The sequence below is a fragment of the Mus caroli genome, unplaced genomic scaffold (assembly GCF_978045245.1).
Source record: "Mus caroli unplaced genomic scaffold, Mus_caroli_1 scaffold_8, whole genome shotgun sequence".
In the NCBI taxonomy this organism is placed as follows: Eukaryota; Metazoa; Chordata; class Mammalia; order Rodentia; family Muridae; genus Mus; species Mus caroli.
Window position 1 is genome coordinate 23,074,637 of NW_028227263.1, and position 24,241 is coordinate 23,098,877.

The following is a 24,241-nucleotide window of genomic DNA, read 5'->3' on the forward strand; positions in this document are numbered from 1 at the left end:
CCTTTAGGTCAGCCAAGTTGTGATGGTTCATCTTGACTGTCAATTTGATGGGATTTAGATCGCTATGGAAACAAACTTCTGAGTATGTCTCTGGGGGAATTTCTAAATGAGATTAATTGAGGTGGGAAGATCCACCCTGAATAGGCAGCATCATTCCAAGGGCAGGATTTCTAAAGAAGGAGAAGGCAGACTGAGTATCAGCTCTCCGCATCCGTACCATAGACACAAAGTGCTTCAGGTTCCTGCTACCATGGCTGCACTCACCTTAATGGACTGACCATACATGAGGGCTCAAACTGCGAGCCGAAAATAACCCCTTCTTCCTTTATGTTGCTTTCATCATAGCTATGAATCAAGTAACTAATATATGTATTGAAACATAAGAATCGACCACCACTGTGCTCCATACACAGTGTGTGCCGCCATTCTGAGAATTTGGGCTCACTTATTCTTTTACTCTCTCCAAAAAACATATGAGGGAGGCCAGCACTGCTCCTTGTGTTTGGAAACTGTACTGTGTTCTTATTGGCATTTGCTTTCCTCCCTTTCCCAGGCCTGTGGTGGGTTTCATGTTGCTGCATGCTCCCCATTTGGGATGGCTCTGACTAAAAGCATGTCATAACCTGTCTATCTTTTTGTCTCCTGCACATCCCCCTGAGCCATGTTCAGATGGTAGTTTCTGTCAGCCGTGGCATCCTGGTGTGGGTAACCAGAGCGAAGCCCAGCTGCTCTTATTGGGTGCACTATATGTGTTTTTAGCTACTAGTCTTAGAAGGCTGTTATGGTTGGAAATTACCTAGTGGGCTTATGTGTTGAAGGTTTGATTTCCCTGTGAAGCTAGGGGCTTTCAGAAGGACCTTGGACTCATCGATGGGTTAATCTGATGGAATCATGGTTTGATCAACCTCATGGAAGAGATAGTGGGAACTTTAAGGGGTGGAGCTTGGTGGAAGTGGCCACTGTGGATGTGGCCTTGAAAGATATATTTTGTCCCCATCTCTCTGCTGCTTCCTGACCATCCTGAGGTAAGCAGTTTTGCTCTACCACTGTCATGTTCTGTCTCTCCCACACCCAAGGATGGTTGAACCAAGTCACCATGGACTGAAGCTCCACAAGTCAAGAGAAACTGCCCCCCCTCCCCATGGTGGTTTGAATAGGTATGGCCCCCAAAGACTTGTGTTTGAATGCTTGGCCCTATATAGGGAGTGGCACTATTAGGAGGTGTGGCCTTGTTGGAGGAAGCATGTCATTGTGGAGGTGGGCTTTGAGGTCTCATATGCTCAAGCTATGCCCAGTGTGGCACACAGTCTCCTGCTGCCTGTGAATCCAGATGTAGAATTCTCAGTTCCTTCTCCAGCACGATGTCTGCCTGCATGCCACCATGCTTCCTGTCATGATGATAATGGACGGAACCTCTGAAACTCTAAGCCAGACCTGATTAAATGTTTTCCTTTATAAGAGTTGTTATGGTCATGGTGTCTCATCCCAGCAATAAACTCTAATTAAGGCATCCCATCCCCTCTATGCTGATCCCCCCCCCCACTCCCCAGGTATTGTGTTACAGTAATGGAAAGTTCATTCAGGGGTTGTTTATTTCTGCCATATAACATCATCATAGCCCGATCATGCCATTTTATGGGTGAAGAAACAGAGCCAGAGAGAAGTTAAGCAAACCGCTAAGTCACATTACCTGGCAGTGTTAAATGCAGGACTCAGACCAAATCTGTCAGCTCTCTGCCCTGAGCCCTGTAGTCACCCAGGTTGCCGTCTTTCTAAGGCTTGGTTCTTTCAACTCCCCATCTTTGGACCAGTCAGTGCTGTTCAGCTGGGAGTAACCTCTGCCTCCTCCCTTCAAAAGACATTCGACCATGGCTGAAAGGATTTTTGCTCATCAAATGTTGGCAGGCAAGGAGAGTAGAAGCCAGAGATGGTACATCATATCTTGCCTTGCACAGGGCAACTTCAAGACGGTCACCCAGCCTCAAATATCAGTGCTGCGGCTACTGGAAAGTTGGGATAGCCTTCCACACTAAATTCCCTGTTATTTAAGTTACCTACTGCTGCACCCCACTACCACCACCCTGTCTTCCTCTCTTCCCCCCCTCCCACTCTCTCTACCCATCCTCCTCCTCCATCCTCCCCCTCTCCTTCTCATAACTCTTCACTCTACCACCTCCTCCCCTCCCCCTTTGTTCCTCCTCCTCTACTCTTCTTTCACCTTCCCTCTGCATCTCCCCGCTCTTCCCCACCTCTTCCTTCTCCTCTTCAGTTTCCTTCTTCCTCCTCTACTCTTCCCTCCTCTCCCTCCCATGCTTACCGTGTTGCCTCTTTATCTGGCCAGTGATCTCAGGCTAGGGAAAGGTCCTGCACTTATTTAGGGTGTGTCTTCTTTCCATCCCAGTTAACCCAATTTACAAATTCCCTCACAGACTACGAGAATGAGCTGTCACACCCCGATTTTTGCCTGCTTGCAACCAGTCACGTGGTCGGGCTGTCGGAAGTTGCTCAGTGAATTGACAACAGCTGATGGTCGGTGCTGGGATGATGGTCTCAGCTGACATTTGCCTAGCTGATCTGGAGGTGTGAGTGCTGATGGCTCCCCATTTGCAGATGACACTTAACTGTGCCAGGTAGTGAAATGCCAGGCTGCTGCTGCTGCTGCTGAGCCGCAGGGAGATCTCAGCAGGCTGTGTGAGTGGGCAGAGGAGTTGCCAGGGATGGGCTTCAGTGTGGGCAAGTGCTAGGTGCCAAGCTTGGCAAAAAAAAAATCATCCGATCTATACTTAGAGGTTAGAATGGAAAGGGGAGATTCTGAATCAACTGCAGGGACTTCAGCAAGAGACTCCAAGCCTACCTGACTGTGAGACTCACCTGAGCCCTGGCCAGCTCTACAGGTGTCTGAACTCCTGACTCAGGGGTGGTTTCCCAGAAGTCTGGGCTTGTCTTTCTTAGGTCCACTTTTAATTCTCCGCAGGACAACTGAGCTGGGTTTTCTAGATGTCCAGAGTTTTTTGAGAGAAGCCAAAATAATCTTGTTTTTGTTTGCTTGTTGTGTCAAGTTCTCATTTCCTCTTTTAATAACTTTCAATTTGATATAAAGTCTATCCACCGAAAAATATTTAAGAGATCAGCTAGAGCTCCCATGTGCCCCGTGCCCAGATCCATCACCAGTTAACATTTTGCCCCTGCTGCTTTCTCTTTTCCATTTGCCAATTTAAAAATAAACACCCCACTGAACAGGCTGATTAAGAATGAATAGAATTTGGCCAAGCTATCAGTTGGTGATTTCTGAAGTCCAGCCCCATTCTGAGGCCAATTAAGAATTGCTGGGGTGTTGGGGGCTGGGGACATAACTCAGGCGATAAAGCGTGTACTGCACAAACATGGATCTGCATCCAATCACCAGCACTCATATGAAAAATTAGGCATAGTGGCATGCTTGTAATCCCAGCATTGGGAAGGCAGAGACAGGAGGGTCCCTGGGGCTTGCTAGCCAGCCAGCCTAGCATGCTTAGTGATTAACAGACCAGTAGGGGCTACCGTCTCTGAAGACCAAGTGGCCAGTGCCTAGGAAACAGCACTCCAGGTTGATTTCTGGCCTCCACACGCACGCACGCACAGCCCTGTGTGTACATGCATGCCCTTCCCCCCGCCAGGCATACCTCTCACATAACAAAGAATCACTGGGGTGGAGACTGGATCTTTTTATTTTGGAAAGATGTATTTATCGCTATTTGGTGTGTATGAGTGTCTGTGTATGTGCACTACATGTGTATCTGGTGCCCATGGAAGCCAAGAGGAGGTGTTGGATCTCCTAGTACTGAAGTTACAGGGCAGCTATGAGCCGCTATGTGAGTGCTGGGAATTGAGCCTGGGTCCTCTTGAGCACTGAGCCATCTTTCCAGCCCTCGGTCCTTTGCATTTGAATTAGGTGATGCTCCCGGTGTCGCTGAGGCTCAGAATTACTGGCTGTGCTCCCTCAGAGTGGGTCTACTCTGCCAACTACTGACTTACAGAACAAGAAACAGGCAGAAGGTCTCTCGGAGTGACCCTGGGCAAGCTTTCTCCATTCTTCAAGAGAGGTATTCCCTGTTGGATGTTCTTGAAGAAGAAAGGGAGAAGGTTTAGTCTATGGTGGGAACAAAAGCATGGCAGCAGGAGGCCATGTCGTCCCACAGCGTCATCCAGTCAGGAAGCAGAGCGAGCTGAGAGCTGCTCAGGCTGCTTATTCTTCCCGTCCAGTTCTGGCTTCCTGACACGGCGTTACCCATGGTTAGGTGAGTCTTTCCACCTCAATTGACCAAGCCTTAAAGTTTCTCACAGATGTGCCCAGAAGTTTCCCTTCTAGATGATCCTAAATCCTATCAAGTTGTTGATCAATATTAAGCACCATGGAATGAAAATGGGGAAAATGAACAGGCTCTGGCCCTTGGATTTCTTGTTAAACTGGTGAATTAATTAGCCTTGCTGCTCTTTGTCTACTTTTGTCCCCAGGGAGGGTACACTTTTCTTATTGAAGTTGTATGGCAGGAGTGACTAGTCACCTGCCAATGATATGTGTGTGATTATTATCCAGAAGCAGCTCTCCATCTATGGATGCTGTTTTCCAAATCCTTTCTTCTGGACTGCACACAGAGCCACTTGCTTGTTCTCATTAGTGGATGGGACATGAAGTACCTGAAGTACGTAAGCCAAGGTGGTGAAGTATGAGTTCATGATCTTTTGGCTTTTTTTTTTTTTTTTGGTTTTTTTTTTTTTTTTTTTTTTTTTTTTTTTTTTTTTTTTTTTGGTTTTTTGAGACAGGGTTTCTCTGTGTAACCCTGGCTGTCCTGGAACTCACTCTGTAGACCAGGCTGGCCTTGAACTCAGAAATCCGCCTGACTCTGCCTCCGGAGTGCTGGGATTAAAGGCGTGCACCACCACGCCTGGCTGATCTTTTGGCTTCTTACCATCTTCTCTTCCTCGCTCTTCCCATCGTCCAGGTGGCATTTGCCATTATGATTCCAGAGCTCAAGATAGCACAGCATTGATACTGAGTCACTGCTGGGAATGGAGCCACCCAAAGGGACCACTTGACCAGAAACACTTGTTCTGGTCTTCGTGGAGCCAAGAAATGAAGGTCCATGCTGATTTTGGTGTTGATTTGCCATGATATAATCTAAGTCTCCCTGACTAGTGTACACTGGCTAAGCAGAAGTGAGGTGTTGGCTGCTGCCAGAAGCATTTCACCTCAGGCATCGGAAGCAGGAAGCGATCATCAGGCCCAGATCCCCATCGTTGTAGCCAGGTGTGTTTCTTGAACTTGTGGAGATTCTCCTGCCTCAGCCTCCTGAGTACTGGGATTACAGATATGCACCACCATACCCAGTTAGATCACTGTCTAAAGATGGATTTGAAGGACTGAGAAGATAGCTGAGGGGTGGACCACTTGCCAAGAACATGCAAGGCCATGATATCGATTCTCAACACGGCTTCCTTGAGGTCCTTTCTTCTTTTCTTTTTTTTTTTTTAAACTTTATTTATTTATTAACTTATTTAAAATGAGTACACTGTAGCTATCCTCAGACACACCAGAAAAGGGCATTGGATCCCTTTACAGGTGGTTGTGAACCACCATGTGGCTGCTGGGAGTTGAACTCTGGACCTCTGGAAGAGCAGTCAGTGTTCTTAACCGCTGAGCCATCTCTCCAGCCCTCTTATTTTCAAAGAAGCAATCAGCATGGCAATGGTTATTTCTCAGGAGTCACTTGTCTTAGCTTGGTGCCTTGGGCCTGTCCACTGTCATTGTGATGTCTTTGATTTCATAGTTTACCAAACCCACAGACCCTACCACTTGGGTTCCTACATCTCTCTCTGTCTTAGCCCTCTGTGGACTGGGCTGGCTTTGAGGCAGTGTTCCTGACTAGACATCACTCTGGCTGGGCTTCCTGACGTCTCTCAGAGGGCCTTAGCTGCCACAGTATTGTTGGCTTGTTTCTTAGTTCTAGAAACTTGTAGAGATATCAGTTCTGGTCAATGCTTATTCAGTAATTAGGAACAGAGACACACTTAACAATTCTCAAGGTTAGGGGGACTGTGAAGGAGTATAAGGCACCCAGGGGTTTGAGAACAGGGTGTAGTTGGACCTTGAGGAATAAGGCAGCTAAGTTTTAGAAACCAAGATAATAGCAGTGGTTCTGATATCCTCTATAGAGCTTGCATTACACCTCCTCCCTCCTTGCTTCCTTCCTTCCCTCCCTCCCTCCTTTCTTTCCTCCCTCCTTTCCTCTCTTCCTTTCAGTATTTGAGCCCCATCAGGCATTAGGCATGGAGAATACAGTAGAAAACAAAATAGCCAAGAAACATGCTTGCATGGGAAACTTGTGAACAATTAAGTAAATGAATCACACACTAAAAGATAAAAACGAGCCATCAAGGGAACAGATGTAGAGTATAGTAAAGAATCGTGGGCCATTAACCTTAGAGAGCCCCTGAAGAATTCTTCTCTGAGGAAGTGACTGGTTAGCTCAGACCTGAAGGTTGACAAGGGAACAGGTATTTAGAGAGGGGAGACTTCAAGTTGAGGAAACATCAACTGCAAAGGCAAGAAACTCACTTAGCTTGATCAAGGACTAAAACTGGGAGATGGCAAGACTGGGGTGCAAGTCCCAATATGCACATTGCATGGAGTATCCACGAGTAGGTCAGCAGCCTCTTGGAATGCACGATCCTTCTGAACATAGGAAAATGTGGATTTACTTACTTAAGCACCTTTGAAACTTTGTAGGTTGTCGTATGCTGTTTGTCTCACATGCTTAAGGTCTGTTCCCTAACTGGTGGTCTAATAGTTGAGAGGTAATTGGATGCCAAGGACTCTAGCCTATAATCAATCCCTTGATGGAGTCACTATACAACGGTGTATTGGGAGGTGGTGGTATATAGTAGGCGAAGCCTAGCTGGAGGAAGCAGATCTCTAAGCACTGGAGAGACGTACCTTGGCCCTAGCACCTTCTATATCTCCTTGCTTCCTAGCCATGAGCTGGGCAGCTCTGCTCCACTGCAGTTCCATTACCACAACATTTTGCCATACTAATGCCTTGGGTATTTTGTCACACGAAAGAGAGGCTGACAATGTCGTTATTCTCTTTACCACGTGGGTCTTGATCATTTTAACTTAGCCTTGGTCCATAGTTAATGTTCTTCCTTCAGACTCTCTCAAATCCTCTCTGTTTCCTAGAGCCAATTAGCAATTTAGTTAATATTCCCAGGAAAGATCATTTGATTGGTCCATCTCATCTTTTGTAGTGAAGCCTTAAGTTCCAGACCACTGGCCATCCAGTGGTCGGCTTATCAGGGCTTTGGTCAGGCCCAGTCCTCTGATTTATCAGCTGTGGCTGTGAGCAGAGTCATGTCCAAAACGTAGTGATATCCACTTACTACGATGATACTGTCTGTGAGCTTAGCCTGAGAGGGATGGACTCAGAGATGATGGTGGAAAGGGGTGTTTTCCTGGGAATAGCTCTTACCAGACTTCAGAAAATAGAAAATGTTCTAGTTTCTCATGTGTGTGTGTGTGTGTCTGTATGTGTCTGTGTGTGTCTGTGTGTGTTGCTCGTGATGAGAGGGGAAGGAGTGTGAGGGTCATAGGTAAATTTGCAGGAGTTGGCTCTCTCCATTATCCTGTGGGTTCCGGGGAACAAACTCAGGTCATCAGCTTTGGGAGCGAGCACCTTTACCCACACAGCCAACTTTGTCAGCCCTCTACTTGACCTTTGGAGACAAAGTCTCTCACTGAACCTGGAACTTGATGCATTGGTTAGACTGGCTGCTCAATAAGCCTGCAGGGTTTGCCTCCTGTCCTCATGGAGATTCAGACTTATTTCACTATGCCTGACTTTCATGTGAATGCTGGGGACATTAAGTCAGGTCTTCATACTTATGCAAGCAAGCAAACACTTTACCCGTTGTGCCTGATTAAGACTCTCAGGTGACCTCAGACTACATGAATGCACTCAAGGCCAGCACGCCTGCAAATCCGCAGCCCCTGGACCCAGCTTCCTGGATTTTATTTTATTTTTTATTCCCTCCAAGCTCCCGGTCTCCGGGTGTTTGCCTTCACCATAAACCCACCTCTTAAACTCTCCTGTTCTTTTCCCTGAATAACTAACCTTTAGGTCTGATTCTAGCATTAATTTCTTTTCTTGATCACCCCCTAACATGGAAGACACTTTATATAGCACCACACTTTATTTGGTATGCATTCCTTTAATGGAACAGGGCACCATTTTAAACAATGTAGATTGCTATGCTCCCTGAACACTGTCTCCCTCAGCAGACAGAGAGTGACACAGCACAGAGGTCATTTCTGTTGAGATCATGGCTGCTTCTATGATCTAAGCCCTGAAGGAGCTGAATCCAGGGATGATTGAGGAAAGCAGTATTTTCCTGGGAACATCTCTTACCAACTTCTGAAAATAGACAGTATGTATTAGAGTTTCTGATATATCTTGGACTAAATAAAATGTGTATGTGGTAGGTGGTAGGTGCTTGATAAATGCTTCTGGTAGGTGGCAAATGCTTGATAAATGCTGGCTGGTGAAATGGCTCAGCAGGTAAAGACATTGCTGTTAAGATGACCCAAGACCTATCCTTGAACCCACATTGATGGAAAGAGCAAACTGATTCCTGCAAGCTGTCCCCTGCTTTCCACATACCTCCCATGGCAGAGTCCCACTCCCAGTAAAATAAAATAAATAAGTTAAATAATACATGTTAGCCGTGTGAAGGGATGAAAGGAAGGCTACAAGAAGTGGAGACTCTGTGGCCAGGGAACTGACTGCAGTAAAGATTTCACAGAAGGTGTGGGGATTGGTCTTGGCTTGGACAGGGAAAGTCTGGGGAAAGAGAAGTGAAGACATTGCAAGCAGGGATAAGATTTATTAATAAGGCAAAGAGCTGGAAATCAGTGTGATATAGCCAGGGTACTTGTTATGTAGCCCAAGATTGTCTCATTCTCACAATCCCCCTGCTTCCACTGTCTCCATGCTGAGAGTGGAGGTGGCGAATGGCTCCTGTGGGTGGTATAATACTTCAATTTCTTTCCCAAGTGATTTATGACTACAAACCCAACCACCCTTAAAAAATCGAGTTATATTTATATTTTATTGTTTGGTCAGTTGGGTAACTGGTTCTAATGATGGGAACTGAGGACTTCGTGGGTTTGAACACAGGCAGATACAGCTGTTCAGAGTAGAGCTTGAATACCAGGACTCGCCAGCTTTCCGAGAAAGCACAAAGGATCTGGTTTCAAGGCAAGGGAGAGGACTGAACACTGGAAAATGGCCGAGAAGCCCAGCAGCTCTGGTTCTGAGGTTGGCAGAAGAATGTTGCTGGTCTGGAAATGGTGAGTTGGGAAAGGACCCAAGTTTGGCAGAGGAGACGGAGTGCCCCAGGAGGGAGCCACCGGGAAATCTCTGTGATGGCTGTTGCCTAGGCTCTGGGGTCAGGAAGACATGGGCCATGCTTCTGTGTTGCTATGCATTTGTTAGTTCAACTCTATCCAATGGTTTAATAACTGCCTCAAAGGTTACTCAATGGGACAGAGTAAGTGGCGTTTCTAACATGGTGTTTGACATGGAGGTTGGAGGACTGGTGCAGGGGAAGGGATGTGTGTGTGAGTGTGTGTGTATGTGTGTATGTGTGTGTGACTGTGAGTGTATGTGTGTGTTTGTGAATGTGTATTTGGTGCAGGGGAAGGGATGTGTGAGTGTGAGTGTGTGTGTGTGTGTGTTTGTGAATGTGTGTTTGCACATGCATGGAAGTGTTCATGCCCATGTATGTACATATATGTGGAAGTCAGAATAACCTCTTATGTTGTTTCTCAGGAGTCATCTACCTTGTGTTTTGAGACGGTGTTTCTCAGGGGCCTGAGGCTTGCCATTTTGACTAGGCTGGCTGGCTAGTGATCTCCAGGAATCTCTTGTCTTCTGGGCTTGTTGGTGAGTGCCACTGCCCTTGGAGATTTTATCTGCATTCTGGAGATTGAACTCCTGTGAACAGCAAGCACTTTACTGACTGAGCCATCTTCTCAGCCCCTCTCATGGGGATTCTGATGATGAGGATTGACCAGAGTCCTGACTACAACCTGGGGATGCTCTTAGTGCATACTTGATGCTAGGCAGTTGAGCCCCTGGTGCCAAAACTTTTCCAGGAGCAGCCTGGATGGCACAAAGTGTCCTTCCAGGAGCAAGGGGGCCATATTTCTCCTCCAGCTCTCTAGCTTTTGCACAATAGCTTTATATTGATGTTCTGGGCCAGCACCCAGCTAGTGAACCACTGACCCAGATTCCCCGATCTTGATTAACTCCTGGTTTGTAAGATGGTCTGGAACTGCTGTTCCCTCCTCACAGCGTATGTCATCTACCTGATCCATTCACTAGATCCTTTCTGCAAGGAACCTTTCTCCAAGGTTGTCTGCAGCCCACATGTAGAGGAGGCTGGTCCTCTATCACAGCATCATGTCACCAAGTGGGACTCCTTCCTCCTTCTCTTTCCCGTTCCTGTTGATTAAGCCAAGGGAAGAGGCAGCTTCCCGAGCTAGGCTCTCTTTACTGCTCCTAGAATTTGGTGATATGCTTTTGATAAAGGGTAGCTGCAGGGCCAGCAACAGCTAGAAGACAGCACTACTATTTTATTTTTGTTGTCCTTTTTCCAGTTACTCTTGCTTATTTGAATTAATTCCACTTTCTAGTAGATAAGCTATATATAATCACCTCCCAAAATCTGTTTAGGGAAAGAAAAACTGAATTTATTTAAAGAAAACATTAGGTATATAATTGTGTTATGGGGGTAGGAACCGGCTCATAAAGCTGGCGCTCAGGGGGCCGAGGTTTGAAAAGTGCTGGCAGAGAAGGGGGTCCTGCCTCATGGTGGAAGGGCTGCCTACAAATGTGACTCTGCTCATTAGCACCCAAGATGCCTTACACACCTCAAGTCCCGACTTCCTCATGGACTCAAATGGAGAAAATGATTTCTAGAACATGAGGATATTTTGATGATTAAAAAGATAATTGGGGATGCATGTCAGCTGCATATGACAGCTGCTAAGGATCAAATAAAGTTAATTATTTCCAGTGCGCACTATTTTAAACATTTGTTTACTGGGGGGTGGGGGTGGGGTGGGGTGGGGGTGGGGGTGCATGTGCATATACCAGCTGTATTCTCCTTTTAGGTCCTGGGCTCAAACTCTGGTCATTAGGCCTAGCGGCAAGCACTTTTACCCACTAAACCATTTCCCCATCTCATCCCACCTACAGTGTGCACTTTATCATGACATTCACAGAGTAAGTTCCTAAGTTGCTGGGGCTTTGATCATGCCATAGAAGGACTCTTGGCAAGTCTCTCACCTTCTCCTGCTTTACTTGCCTCATTGGCCTATAATGATATTAGCAGTGTCATCTTTATGGGGCTCCTGGGAGGATCAGGCTTTGTCTTTTTTAACAGGTATATGGCCTAGGGTGATTGGGCTGCTAAGTGTGAGCACTTGAGGCAATGACCCTGTATCCCTCTGGGGCAGCATCCTAGGTGAGCAAGTTCTGTGGAAATGTGAAGCCCTGCATATGTGCCCCACACACTCCATGACACCATTATTGGCAGAGGGGATAAACCATTCCTGCTTTTAAAACTTAAATAGCCATTCAGCTGTGCCCTCACAACTCTTAAGGCCCCAGAGCCTGCATAAGAACGCTCTTCCCTCCCTTCATCTAGAATCACTTCCATTGGCTTTTATAATGTTCTCTCCAGTGTGGTGTGCTGTGGCCTCTTCAGATTTATGTGTTGAAGCCTTAAATCTCAGTGAGAAGAGATATGAAAGCATAAGGTCGTGGGTATGCCCACCCACCTCATGGTGACATTAGTAGTTCATAAGAATAAAAGAGATACCACCCCCAACACACCACATGAGGGCACACAAGAAGGGAGCTGTCTACAAGCCAGGATGAGGGTTCTTGCCTAGAGTCAAATATATGGACACCTTGACCTTGGATATCTCAGACTCCAGAGCAGCGGTTCTCAATCTTCCTACCACTGCGACACTTCAATGCAGTTCCTCATGGTGTGGTGACCCCCAGCCATAAAATTATTTCCATTGCTACCTTATAACTACAACTTTGCTTCTGATATAATTCAAAATGTAGAATGTCTGATATGTAACCTCTGTGAAAGGGTTGTTTGACCCCTAAAGGGGTTGCGACCCACAGGTTGAGATGCAATGCTCTAGAGCTAAGAGAAAGAAATGCCTGTTGTTTAAGCTACCTAGTGCAAGACATACTACCTAGAATCCATGTATAAAATAAAATTATATATATCCATCATCTGCCTGCTTGTCTAATATCTCTCTCTCTCTCTCTCTCTCTCTCTCTCTCTCTCTCTCTCTCTCTCTCTCTCTCTCTCTCTCTCTTATTCCTGGGCTGGGGATTTTGTTCCCTACCTAGCATGCTCAGTTCTCAGCACCACATTCAGACTAAACGTGGTGGTGCACGCCTATGGTCCCAGAACTTAGGAAATGGAGGCACGACACTTAGGAAGTTTAAAGCCATCTTTTGTTACACAGCAGGTTTGAGGCCAGCCTGACACCATGAGACCCTGTCTAAAAACTGTACATAACTGTATAGTGATCCTTTAAAATTACTAATCATTACACATACAGATCTTACTTAAGCCTCACATTTCTATTTCAGATGAGGAGGCTGAGTTTTGAATGTCAAGAGCTTTGAACGTCAGAGTTAGGTCTTGAGTGGCCAGCACTCCCACTCCTCCAGGAGCCACCAGAGGTTCAAGTGGCAGGAATAGGCTATAGAGATCTCAAGGGCCTCAAGTAAAAGGGGGAAATCATCCCTCATGGCTAGTGAGAGGAAGAGAAAGTTGTGGTTCTAAGAGTGACCTGAGCTGAGCTGGTGGTGGGAGAGCAAATTTGTGTAGGAAATACTTAGAAAACAAAACCAAACACCCCTAGCTCCATTGGTTACAAGGCAAAAACCTTTAATAACACGAGTGCTTATTACATGAGCTGCTTCGGGGCACTGACATCTGATTTCTGGTCATGTTTTTCTAACACTTAAAGGTGAATGCCTCTCTCGGGGCCACCTGTGTGGTGGGTTTCACGGAGAGTTTGTGTGGGTGGACAATGGGAACAGCTATGCATACAACTGTTAGGGGATTTGGAAATCCCCCGATGCTATGACTGCACCTTCGACTTTAGTCAAGTCCTTTCCCAAGGAGGGAAGAATGTCGTGGTCCTTCCAGGAAAGAAGGAAGAAAAGAAAACACTTGGCACAGATACACAGAGAGGGGTAACATTAAGGGACCAGCGAGAAAAGTTGGGGGAAGTGGACGGGTTAAGGTCTGGGGGATGAGGGACCACTGTGGGAGGGGGCTGAGTCCATTTGGTTTCGTTCTTTGTAAGAAGTGATACCATCACGAGGACCATGCCATGCAACCTTAGAGACATCTGTGTACACTTCCCCCAAGGCTGTGCTGGGCGTCGGGGCAGAGGTCAGAGGTCAGCTCAGACAGGCGTGGTACGTCTGTTGGCCGGATTGTTATGCAATGACTCTTTGAACTCTTTGGGTGTGGAGTTGTGGAACTGTAGAAAAGCATGGTCCCGGTCAGAGTTGAGAAGGGTCCCCATGGTAAGCTTAGAGGGGTCCCGGGAGAGGGTGAACATGGAGATGTCGGTGGAAGGGATGGTGTGGAAGCCTTTGCTGATGGGAGACAGGTCTCGGGATCTGGGTTCAGTGGAGCGAGAACTTGACCGTCTTCGGAATCTATACCTGTAGGGCGGCAGGCGCGCAAATGTAGACTTCTTCAGGAGCTCTGAATGGGATCTGGCACGCAACTGCTGATGTTTCTCGATATAGATGTGCACGGCGACCACGCCCACAATTTCCGCGATGATGAAAGAGAAGGCTCCAAAATAAAAGGACCAGCCATAGGAGTAGCTCTTTTTAGAGTCCCTCTGCCCAGGGTCTCCAGCATTGGCTGAGATATAAACTATGATGCCGATGATGTTGCTTAGCCCTGAGAGAAAAGGAAAAGAAAACACACATTCCATAAAGCCTCAGAGGCAATGACCATTTTTTTTTTTTTAGCATTGAGATACTGATAGAACATGTGGAGGTAATGGATTAGGGAGAGGAGGCAATGGATTAGGGCCAGGGAATCTCACAGCTGAGCTCTTCCTGCAAAGGTTGTCTGTTGGGAAATGAAGAATTCTGATGCTCAATCCTGGGCAGGGCACTGCCAGCTAAAGACTTTGTCTACTTATAGCAAGTACCAGAGAACCCAGAATTCACTCATTTCCCTTCAAAATAACCCATTCCATCACCACTTAATTTTGACACTAACTCACAAGAATGGCAAAATGAACAAGATATGGGTCCCTGACCTTAATCTCCTCACCTGCAGCTGGAGAGACTGACATGGAAATGTAATGAGAGCAGAATGCAACAAGGACCCCATTAGAGATGCACATGAGATGACTGAGCACAAGGGAGAGAGGGGGAGAGAGAGAGAGGAGAGAGAGAGAGGAGAGAGGAGAGAGAGAGAGAGAGAGAGAGAGAGAGAGAGAGAGAGAGAGAAGAGAGAAGAGAGAGAGAGAGAAGAGAGGAGAGAGAGAAGAGAGGAGAGAGAGAGAGAAGAGAGAAGAGAGAAGAGAGAAGAGAGAAGAGAGAGAGAAGAGAGAAGAGAGAAGGAGAGAAGAGAGAAGAGAGAAGAGAGAGAGAGAGAGAGAAGAGAGAAGAGAGAGAGAAGAGAGAAGGAGAGAAGAGAGAAGAGAGAAGAGAGAAGAGAGGAGAAGAGAGAAGGAGAGAAGGAGAGAAGAGAGAAGAGAGAAGAGAGAAGAGAGCCTTCCTTTGAAGTCGTGGTGGCATCTGAGTTGGATCCTGACAGCTGACAGGAGAGGCAAGGCTGTGGACCATGAGGTGTGAGAGAAGGGACAGAAAATGACTTGCAAGGATGTAGTCTGGATGCTGGTGAGGCTGGTGGCATCCTGAGCAGCAGGGAGGACCAGCTAGGGAATAGGGCATGCTAGATATATGGAGCTGGAAATGCTGATGAGAGCGCACTGGACACACACAGGGTGCAGGTGTAAGTAAGAGGTGAATGAAACTCCGGAGGAAGGAAGAGCACTTACATCTTTTTGGGGTGAGGGGGACTCAGTGCTATGAATGGACCCAGAGCTTTGTATAGACTAAGCTAATACTCTACCACCGAGCCACACCCATGACCTCCCAGTCTTTTTCTTTTCTGCACAGAATAAGATACACTTTAGGTCAGCTATTATTGGCGCACCAGGAATTAGAGTACACAAAGCTATTAACCCTGAAGACTCATTCCTAACTCTTGGTTATCAGCTTGACCATCAACCTAAATTTTATTGATGCCATCTAATAGGCTTGGGGAAGGGGTAGAGGACCCAGTCAAACACACATGCAAACTCCACCTCAAGTTATTATATCTGTTGCTGTTGCCATGGTCCCTGGACAGTGGATCTCAGCTTCTTCAGCCTTTCAACAGGGACTTAACCTCAGGTCTTTCCAGGGAGCTTCTAGGTCTTCAGCACAGATTGGGACTCAGAGGCTTCTGGCTCCTTGGACTGAGCAACCCAGAGGCTTTCTGCTTTTCTAGCATGTAAATGTTGCTGGATTATTTACCTCTCTTGGGTATAAGCTAACCCAATATTGCCCCGTGCCATTGTGTTTCTCTAGAGAGCTTTGGCTTAGTAATACACCTACTTTCCTCAAGTGGCTCCAGGCTACATTGGGAATAGCCAGCTGCTCACCCCTTAGGAGAGGAACTGATTCCCTCGGCACTGGTGAGAAGGAACAGTATTCCGGCTTCTGCTCACATTCACTTGCTTGACTCACAGTATCAGTCCAAAACACCTCTTTTTGTATCTTAATGTCAGGGGCTCAGGCTTGCTGCCAACAATGACCGAGGGAGCTGGTGTACCAGCTGGCATCTCCTGGCATCTAAAGTTTCACTACCTGGCAGGTGGCACTGTATGGAGTCTGTCTCTCTTTGGGGGCCCCAATACCAGGTGATGAATAACCCTTGCTGGAGCCTCTCTGTTGAGCCCTCCCCCCACTCCTAAATGTCCTGTACATTTGATATCCCTAAGGTTGTACAACCAAAGGGTTATCTGAAAGCTTTGTCTAGAGGCTACAGAAATGGCTTGTTGATCTTTCAGGGACTTGAGTTCAGCTCCTAGCACCCATGTCTGGTGGCTTAGAGCTTCCTGTAACTTCAGCTCTAGAGGGTCCCACGTCCTCTTCTGGCCTCTGTGGGTACCCCTCCCCCAAAACACATAAATAAAAAGAAAATAAACCTTAAGGTAGAAAACAAAGCGTTGCCAAGCAAAGTTACTTCAGTGCCAGCATTCTGATCGGCTGGTGCTTATGTGTGAGGTCTTATAAACATTTTGTTTATGACTCTGGTCATACTCAGTCTAGGACTTGCCCCTGGCAGGGAAAGGCTGGGTTCTCCCTCTGCCCCATATTCTCCCCTGGCCTTTCCTGGCACAAACTTTCTCAGGTAGGCAGCAGGTTCTGATCAGTGAGATGCCCCTGATACAAGAGATGACAGATCTGGCTCTGTCAGTCTTCACCGTCCCCCCTCCACCCGCCCCAGAATAAAAACCGGCTTCTTTCCCCCAAGTGTCAATTTGCCTGGATGATTAGCGGAAGACACATTCTTTTATATTAAAATGAACATGGATATAATAAGGAGGAAAAAGCAGAATTCACATGAATTTTTCAGTTAAGTGGGAAACTGACTTCAAAGAGACTTCAGCTCATTGATGCTTCTGCGATGCCCCGAGTGCCCAGGGCCATGTTCTTGCTCTCCCCTCTGACAGCAGGGAAATATGTGTGACAAAGTTTAGAAAGTCCCCCAAAAGAGGGCTTTGCTGGGGGTGGGGTGGGGTAAGAAGGTTCATGGTAATGCACAAAGGTCCAACTAGTTTAAAGTGGCAGGAAGCTAAGCAAGTTATCAGTCATTCGTGGGGCATTTGTTATAAGCCAGACACTGGGTAGCATCTTAAGTGACTTGTCTTATTTATTTTATGGTGCTGGTGATGGTACCCAAGGCATCGAGCATGCTAGGCAAGTGCAGTGCCATTCAGCTACCTGCTCCTAGCTATGAGTCTTCCCTTCGCCAGTTCAGTGTATTCCCTTCTATAGATGGGGGAATAACATGGATTAGTAAATTTCCATGTCCACACAAGTTAGGAAATGATCAAAGCAGAATTTGAACCCAAGACTTTTAGCCACGGTGGGTTGAGATTTCAGTAATGAGGGTCTTAGGGACAAGACACTTGCTCATTATGATTGCTCCAGCTTTTAGCCCAGAGCTTGACCTGAAGCAAGAACACGAGGTGTGTTTGTTGAATGAATGAGTAAGTGAATGAATGAATAGAATTGATGTACACATTAAACACACAAAGCACATAACAGTTACTTTATGTTGAGCCACACTGGGTGCTAGCCACAGTTTTGAATTCAGTTTATGGGTACAGATTCATCTAATCCTTTAAACAGCCTCCAGAGGCAGGGTCATTATGGCCTGGGCCTTTTAGGAGGGGAAACTGAGACACAAAGCAGTTTAGTCACTTGCCTGCTGCTGTACAGTGAGGATATAGAAGAGGGGAGCTCAGCACTGGGTAACCTGGCTTCAGAGCGCATGCATTTGTACCTTGTTAACAGGCCCAGGACACAGGAAGTGCACAATAAAAGCCATAAATTTTAGCACATACAGGGCCTTGAGGAGCATGGGGTCTTCCAATACTGTCATTTTATAGGTGGAAAATTTGAGGCTCTTGGGGCTCTAGAGGGAGGGGGAGGGGCTCTAATCCTAGACAAGTATTCCCTCAGGGCTCTCATAGTCCGCTGCATCTAACCTACCTGTCATCCCTCACAATACTCCCATGCAAAGACAGTAGCTGATGACACTTTCCCCTAACAATCCCCTGGGGGGACAAAATAATGATCTTATCTTGTTCTTAGTAAACTGTCACATCAGCACAACACTGGTGCAGATTCTCCTGGTTGGTCAGCCAGAGCAAGGACAGGGCTACCAGTGGGAGGAACATTCCTCAAAAGCAGTTAAGCCTCTGGGTTTTCTAGTTAACGCCTGTCACCACAGAGCATGGTCAGAAGCCATAGCTACCTCCGGCTGACCTGTCTCCTGAATAAGGACAGGACTTTCTCCCTGGTCTGTAACGTGAATGGGCTCTCTGAGGGTGAGAGTGGGATTCTGTCTGTCCAGCTCTCTCTGTAGAAGGGGAAACTGTGGGGGAAAGCCTGTGCAAGGCCTCACAGGGGACCGGATGCTGGGCTTCATGCTTGACAATGTCTTGTTGCTGCTTTTCAACATTGTAACTTGCATATCCAGTGGCCTTCCAGCAGCTCTGTGGAATGGGAGCCGTTGCTCTTTGCTGTGTTGGAGGTGAGGAAGCCAGGGGTACCAGCAGGCTGGGAATAGTTCCTAAGGCCACACAGGTGGAACAAGAACTCAAATTTTAAAATGTGACTTATTTACAGCCAACTTTGGCCCGGAAATAATGCAAGGAAATCCCAGAAAGAAGCAGTTCATATGCTTTAAATAGCCTTGTTACAGTTTATTATGATTCTTCTATTTTTAATATTTATTAAGTTCTTACTGTATGTAAGGTATACAGTATACTTTCATGTGTGTATGTTTACAGAGTGGATATTGTATGTAGTGGATTTGGTATTCCTCTTTGGTATGAGGATCCACTATGGTCCTTGGAAAGCATCCCTGTGGGTAAAAGAGGACCACTGAATAGTATTCTGAAGGTCACCACCAAAGCTGTCTTCCTCTCCCCTGCTATGGTGGTTAATAAGCACTGTCAACTTGATAGTATCTAGAATCTTCTAAGAGGAAGAAGGCCTGAGCCTTATCTGCGAGGGACACTTGAGGCTGTATTGATTAAGGTAGGAAGAGCCACTCTAAATGTGGATGGCATCCTCCTGTGGTCTGGGATTCTGGATTGAATAAAATGAAGAAAGTAAGCAAGCAAGCTGAACATCTGCTCATCTCTCTCTGCTTCCTGACTGTGGGCAATGGATCCAGCTGCCTTATGTTCCTGCTTCTTTCTTCACCACGACAGACTGTACTCTTAAACTGAGCCAAAAGAAACCCTTTCTCCCCTAGGCAGCTTTTGTCAGATACTTTGTTGCAACAATGAGAAAAGCGAGGAGTCAACTTTCCTTGTTCTCTGCTTCTCTAAAGACTTTCATCCTGTTGGCATTGACGTGCCTGGAGCAGGGGGGGATGGGAAGGGATGACAAAGACATGAAAGGAAGTGTGGAAACCCAGAAGAATGAGAGGAAGACGAGGACACCGGAGGAGGAAGGGTGGTGGTCGGGGGAGAGAAGGTAGTGAAATAGGACACATTTCTGAAGGTAGTTGTGTTTGAATATGCTTGGTCCATGAGAAGTGGAACTATTAGAAGGTGTGGCCTTGTTGGAAGAAGTGTGTCACTGTGTAGTGGGTCATTCAGTGTGGAAGAGACCCCCCCCCCCGGCTGCCTTCAGAAGAGAACCTCTCCCTGGCTGCCTTTGGATCAAGATGAACTCTCAGCTCCTCCAGCACCAAGCATGATGCCATACTTCCTGACATGACTATAATGGACTGAACCTTAGAAAATGTAAGCCAGCGCCAATTAAATGTTTGCCTTTATAAAAGTTGTCTTGGTCATAGTATCTCTTCACAACAATAAAACCCAAACGAAGACAATAGTCTCTCATTTCCTGTTCACCCTGCACTTCCGCCTGCTCAGCTGGTGTGGATGGATGACTAGGTCTTCCCCATGGACATCTGATGCTCTCCAGAGATGCTTGGGAGGATATGGGGACTTGAAAACTTGTAAGATTGTGAACAGCAATTGACTGGCAAGCAAGCATCTCGAAGCTCTCCTCAACCCTTCTCCATTCCTGTATCTCTTTTCTCCTTCTCTCCCTCTTCTCTCCTCTCTTTTTCTCTTGTCCTCTCCTTCTTCCCTCCTTACCTCCTTCTTTAGGGTTTCACTATGTAGCCCAGGCTGGCCTGGAATGGTGACTCAGCTTCCATAGTCTTGGCTGCTCTTTGGTTAATCGGTGTCCTTATCTCTTTGTCTCATAGACTCTGACATCGTGTCTCCTCCTTGTATTGCCTTTGCAGCAGCCTTGTCTAGAGTCTGGGTTTCTTATTGGCTAACAGAATCCTCAGCTGCACACAGGTTGATTGTTCACCATCAGTGTGGCTCTGGCTTTGGTTTGTTGTCCGGTTACATCTCAAGGCAAGACACTCACCTGCAGAGACGAAGAAGATGCCAGCGCTGAGGATCACACTATGCCTGCTGCGGTGGAACTCGCTGGCAGCCACGCAGAGTCCGCCGAAAAACAGCAGAGTGACGCTGAGGATGGGAAAGACACTGGAGGCCCTCACAGCTCCTGTGGAGAGAAGGAGAGAAGCTTCCATCTATGTTCCAGCCAGCCCTGGGACTCACCTGCTACGGTCATGTAGTGTCTGTGAACCAAACAGTGCAGAACTGGAGAGAAGTCCACATCCCATAGAGGTGTGGGACCAGCACCAGTCACCCAGGGGCCTGTGATCTGGAGGCCCAGTACCCGACAGCCTCTTGAAAGTCTAAGCAATCCTACCAGTCATGTGCATTGTAAATTATTGTCTAGGGACTTGGAGCTTGGAGTCACTGGGGACCCACTTTCGGCTAGCCGGCATCCTCTTAACTCCCCACTTCCAGACTTCCTGGGATGGGATGTTCTGTCTCAGTCTACTAACCAGGTCACCCTTCATTTCTGACGAGGGCCTGGGAGTGAACACAGGGAGAGTCAGACTTAGTTGCAAGCTCGAGGTCCTTGCATGCTGTTTCAGTTACTCCTGGGTGTCCCGTGCACAACAGAGGGCAATGTTAAATAATTAACGCCAGTGACAACCCAAACCTGACCATGATAGGGGAGGGAGGGTTGATTTGGGGTCTGTATTCTGAGCCTGGAACCCAGGATCTTCATTTTACATCTGGACTTGCAAATTATATAGGCAGTCTTGAATGCAGGGATTCCTGTCAGCCCATTTGCAGCTCATCAAGATGCAGAATCTTAAACACCTGTATTTGCATAGTAAAGAGCCTGGCAATACCCATTCAAAACCCATTTAGTCACAGAATGATTAGATGAATTTATGTATTTATTAGGCGCCTACTAGATGCCAGGCACCCCACCAGGTGCTAGCGAAGCCACAGCAAAAACATTTAAGGACCATAAAAGGCACAGCACTGTCCTTGGGAGACCCCCTGGGTGCCCTGCTGTGAAGCTGGTGGCTTCCTGGATCCTGGAGAGGTCTGAAGGCTCCATGGTAGAAGTCAGTATGACTAGACAGAACAAGAACATACATGACCTCAGCTTCTAATGGGTTGCGCCCTGATGGACCTTAGGACACTGGAAGTGCTATAGATGCAGCAGGCAGTAGATCCAGGGGTCATTTTCTACCTGGTTGGGGAGAACCTCACAGCGGTACAGTACACAGAGTGTGCCCGTCTCCCTTCAGCTGAAAGGCTATCTGGGAGCCTAGTTGACTGCTGCTGTACATCATGAGAGAATTATTTCACATATTGGTGGGTTAGGGAGAGACTCAAATTGGAAATGTGAAATGAAGCTTAGCTGAGCATGCGTGGCTTTCAAAACCACTGTAGGGTTTGCAAATCCCAAGATGAAATGCCCTATGCCAGGGACTGGCTGTATTTTCTGGCTTTGGTGGAGGATAGGAGGGCAGTTTGGGGGCAGCCTGTATTTTACGGCACAGAAAGGAGCAAGCACCTTTGTACAGCTAATGGTTGGCTTGTTCTGAGCTAATCTGCATACACGCATTATTAATGGCTTGCTTGTTCTAACTCTTCTGCCCAGACAGCACCTGGAGGAGTACAAAGAGTTGACTGGTAAGTGCCTAGGTCCAGATGTCCAGAAAGATAACCACGGGAGCACCTACCAGAGGGACAGGCTTGGGTGCTGCTGATAGACTGCCTCATTCTCAGTAACAGTGCTGGCTTGAGAAGAAGTGTGACACGGCAGGGCTAAGATTGTTCCCGCAGTCTGCTCTGGCCCCTGGCCCTCCCAATAAAGCTTAAATATCCAGTAACAGGGAGCACAAGCTTTGTTCCAGTTGCCTCATGGTCAGGCCTGGATAAAGAACCTGAACGGATTCTGTGCTCATCCATATATTAAAAAAGCCACAGGGCCCACACTCATGGGTCTTATGCTATAGTAGAAACCACTAGAAGGGCCAGCCACATAGTCTGCAGGGCCTTGTACAAAGGAAAAATATGACGTGTCCCATTGCAATATTAAAATTTCAAGGTGATGACAGCAGTGCAGTGATGAGGACTTTCTCTAGGGTTGGGCCCTGAGTGATTGACAGGACTTCAGGGATCCAGGTAAGAGTGGGCGTGGCTTGGACTAGTGCCGGGGACCATGGAAGGGATTGAATTCAAATGTTTTCTATGTGGAAGTATTAGCCGATGGGGAGATGATTCTTGAGTTTACTCTCAGTGTGGAGCAAATGGTGCCTTACTGTGGCCCACCAGAGGAGCAGAATAGGGGCAGGACTGGCAAGGGTGTAGCTCATTTTGGCCACCAGAGGTTCCGAGCTCCGGTCATGGCACTCACAGTCACGTGACTTAGCTCCAACCACTTTGCTAAAAGGAAAAAAAAAAACCCTTTCTAAGACAATGTGAGCAGTTTGGGTTGGTTGTGTGCTTGGGGGTGGTAACAAGCAGAAGGGGCAGGGCACAGTGGAGTGGGTTCTCCTAAGGCAGAAGACATGAGCTCGTCTGTATTTGTCTCCAGCTGTCTTCTTCTTCTTCTTCTTCTTCTTCTTCTTCTTCTTCTTCTTCTTCTTCTTCTTTTTCTTCTTCTTCAAGATTTATTTATTTATTTAATGTATGTGAGTATACTGTAGCTGTCCTCAAACACACCAGAAGAGGGCATCAGATCCCATTACAGATGTCTGTGAGCCACTATGTGGTTGCAGGGAATTGAACTCAGGCCTTCTGCAACAACAGTCAGTGCTCTTAATCTCTAAGCCATCTCACCTTAGGCTACAGGCCTGGGCAGTTTGTGATCCTGGCTAGCTGTGTCCTTCCCATCCCTCTGCTCCCAAGGTGACATTTTAGGAGGGATTTCAAACTGCCAGAAAAACTGGTTGAGAGAAAAGAGACATGGGAGAAGGGATCCTGGGCCCTAGAAGGACCAGATTAGATCAGTCCCCTCTGAGCTGTGGCCTGCCCTGGCTGTCCTTGGTACTGCCCTGGATTGTGCTGGGGGCTCAGAAAATGAGAACCTGAAAATACAGTGGGGTTTTGTTTTTTGTTTTGTTTTGACATGCTGAGTAATTTGATTTAAAGTAAATGAAAAAGCTTTCAAAAAGCAGGCTCAGTGTCAAGGTCCTTCTGACCTTGGTCATCCTCAGTATCCCAGCTTCATGCCCTGGCTTCATGTGCAAGTAGAACTTTTCTGTGAAATTCTCTTATCTGCCCTAAGACTGGCCCCACCTCAGAGGCAGCAGTGGCTCTAGTCCCTTCCCCGAGTCTCTATTATCTGAACCCATTTCACAGGATGAGTGCAGTCTGCCGACACACCTGGACAGACTTCTGTTTGTCACCCATGGCTGCTTCTACTTCCATTCCACAGAGAATCACTTACAAGCCATGTGTGTCCGGGGTGTCAGGGTTTGTCACAGGCCATTGCCTGTTTAATAGTCCCATGAGGGTTTGAGGAGAGCTGTATGCTTTCGCCATTCTCTCCTTTCCCTATGGAAGAAAGGAGTCTATAGGTTCCTGAGTCATGTTAGACTCCCAGTCCTGCTCTGGTGACCTTCAAACGTGATGTGATTTGCTCCCTCTTCCCCCCCACATTCACACATTTGTGAACCTCTTCCTCAGTCGAGTGTGTTTATTGCTGCTTCATTCCAGTAAAGCCTCAGAAGGTGCAGTGGGGGAGGGTTCCCCTTCACCTCAAGACTCTCAGGAAGTAGAGAGGATGCTCACAGGAATTTTGGTCCTCAAACACACCAGAAGAGGGCATCAGATCCCATTACAGATGTCTGTGAGCCTGTGAATCCAGGTAAGCTGGCTGGGGCATCTGGAGTGTAGGGTGTAGCTTAGGGGGTCCAACCTGGGGAGCAATTCATC

At 47.1% G+C, this 24,241-nt stretch overlaps 1 protein-coding gene across 1 annotated transcript in view; it reads right to left on the bottom strand.

Annotated features, from left to right (window-relative positions):
• Window positions 1–13,032: 13,032 nt before the first annotated feature.
• Cacng3 (calcium voltage-gated channel auxiliary subunit gamma 3) overlaps window positions 13,033–24,241 on the bottom strand; it is a 98,632-nt gene continuing 87,423 nt past the window's right edge. The window contains exons 3-4 of the mRNA XM_021168202.3: window positions 20,349–20,489; window positions 13,033–14,055 (exon numbers count right to left, since the gene is read on the bottom strand). Of these exons, the coding sequence (XP_021023861.1) occupies window positions 13,544–14,055; window positions 20,349–20,489 (653 nt within the window). The 3' untranslated portion in view covers window positions 13,033–13,543. The remainder of the gene's footprint in view (window positions 14,056–20,348; window positions 20,490–24,241) is intronic.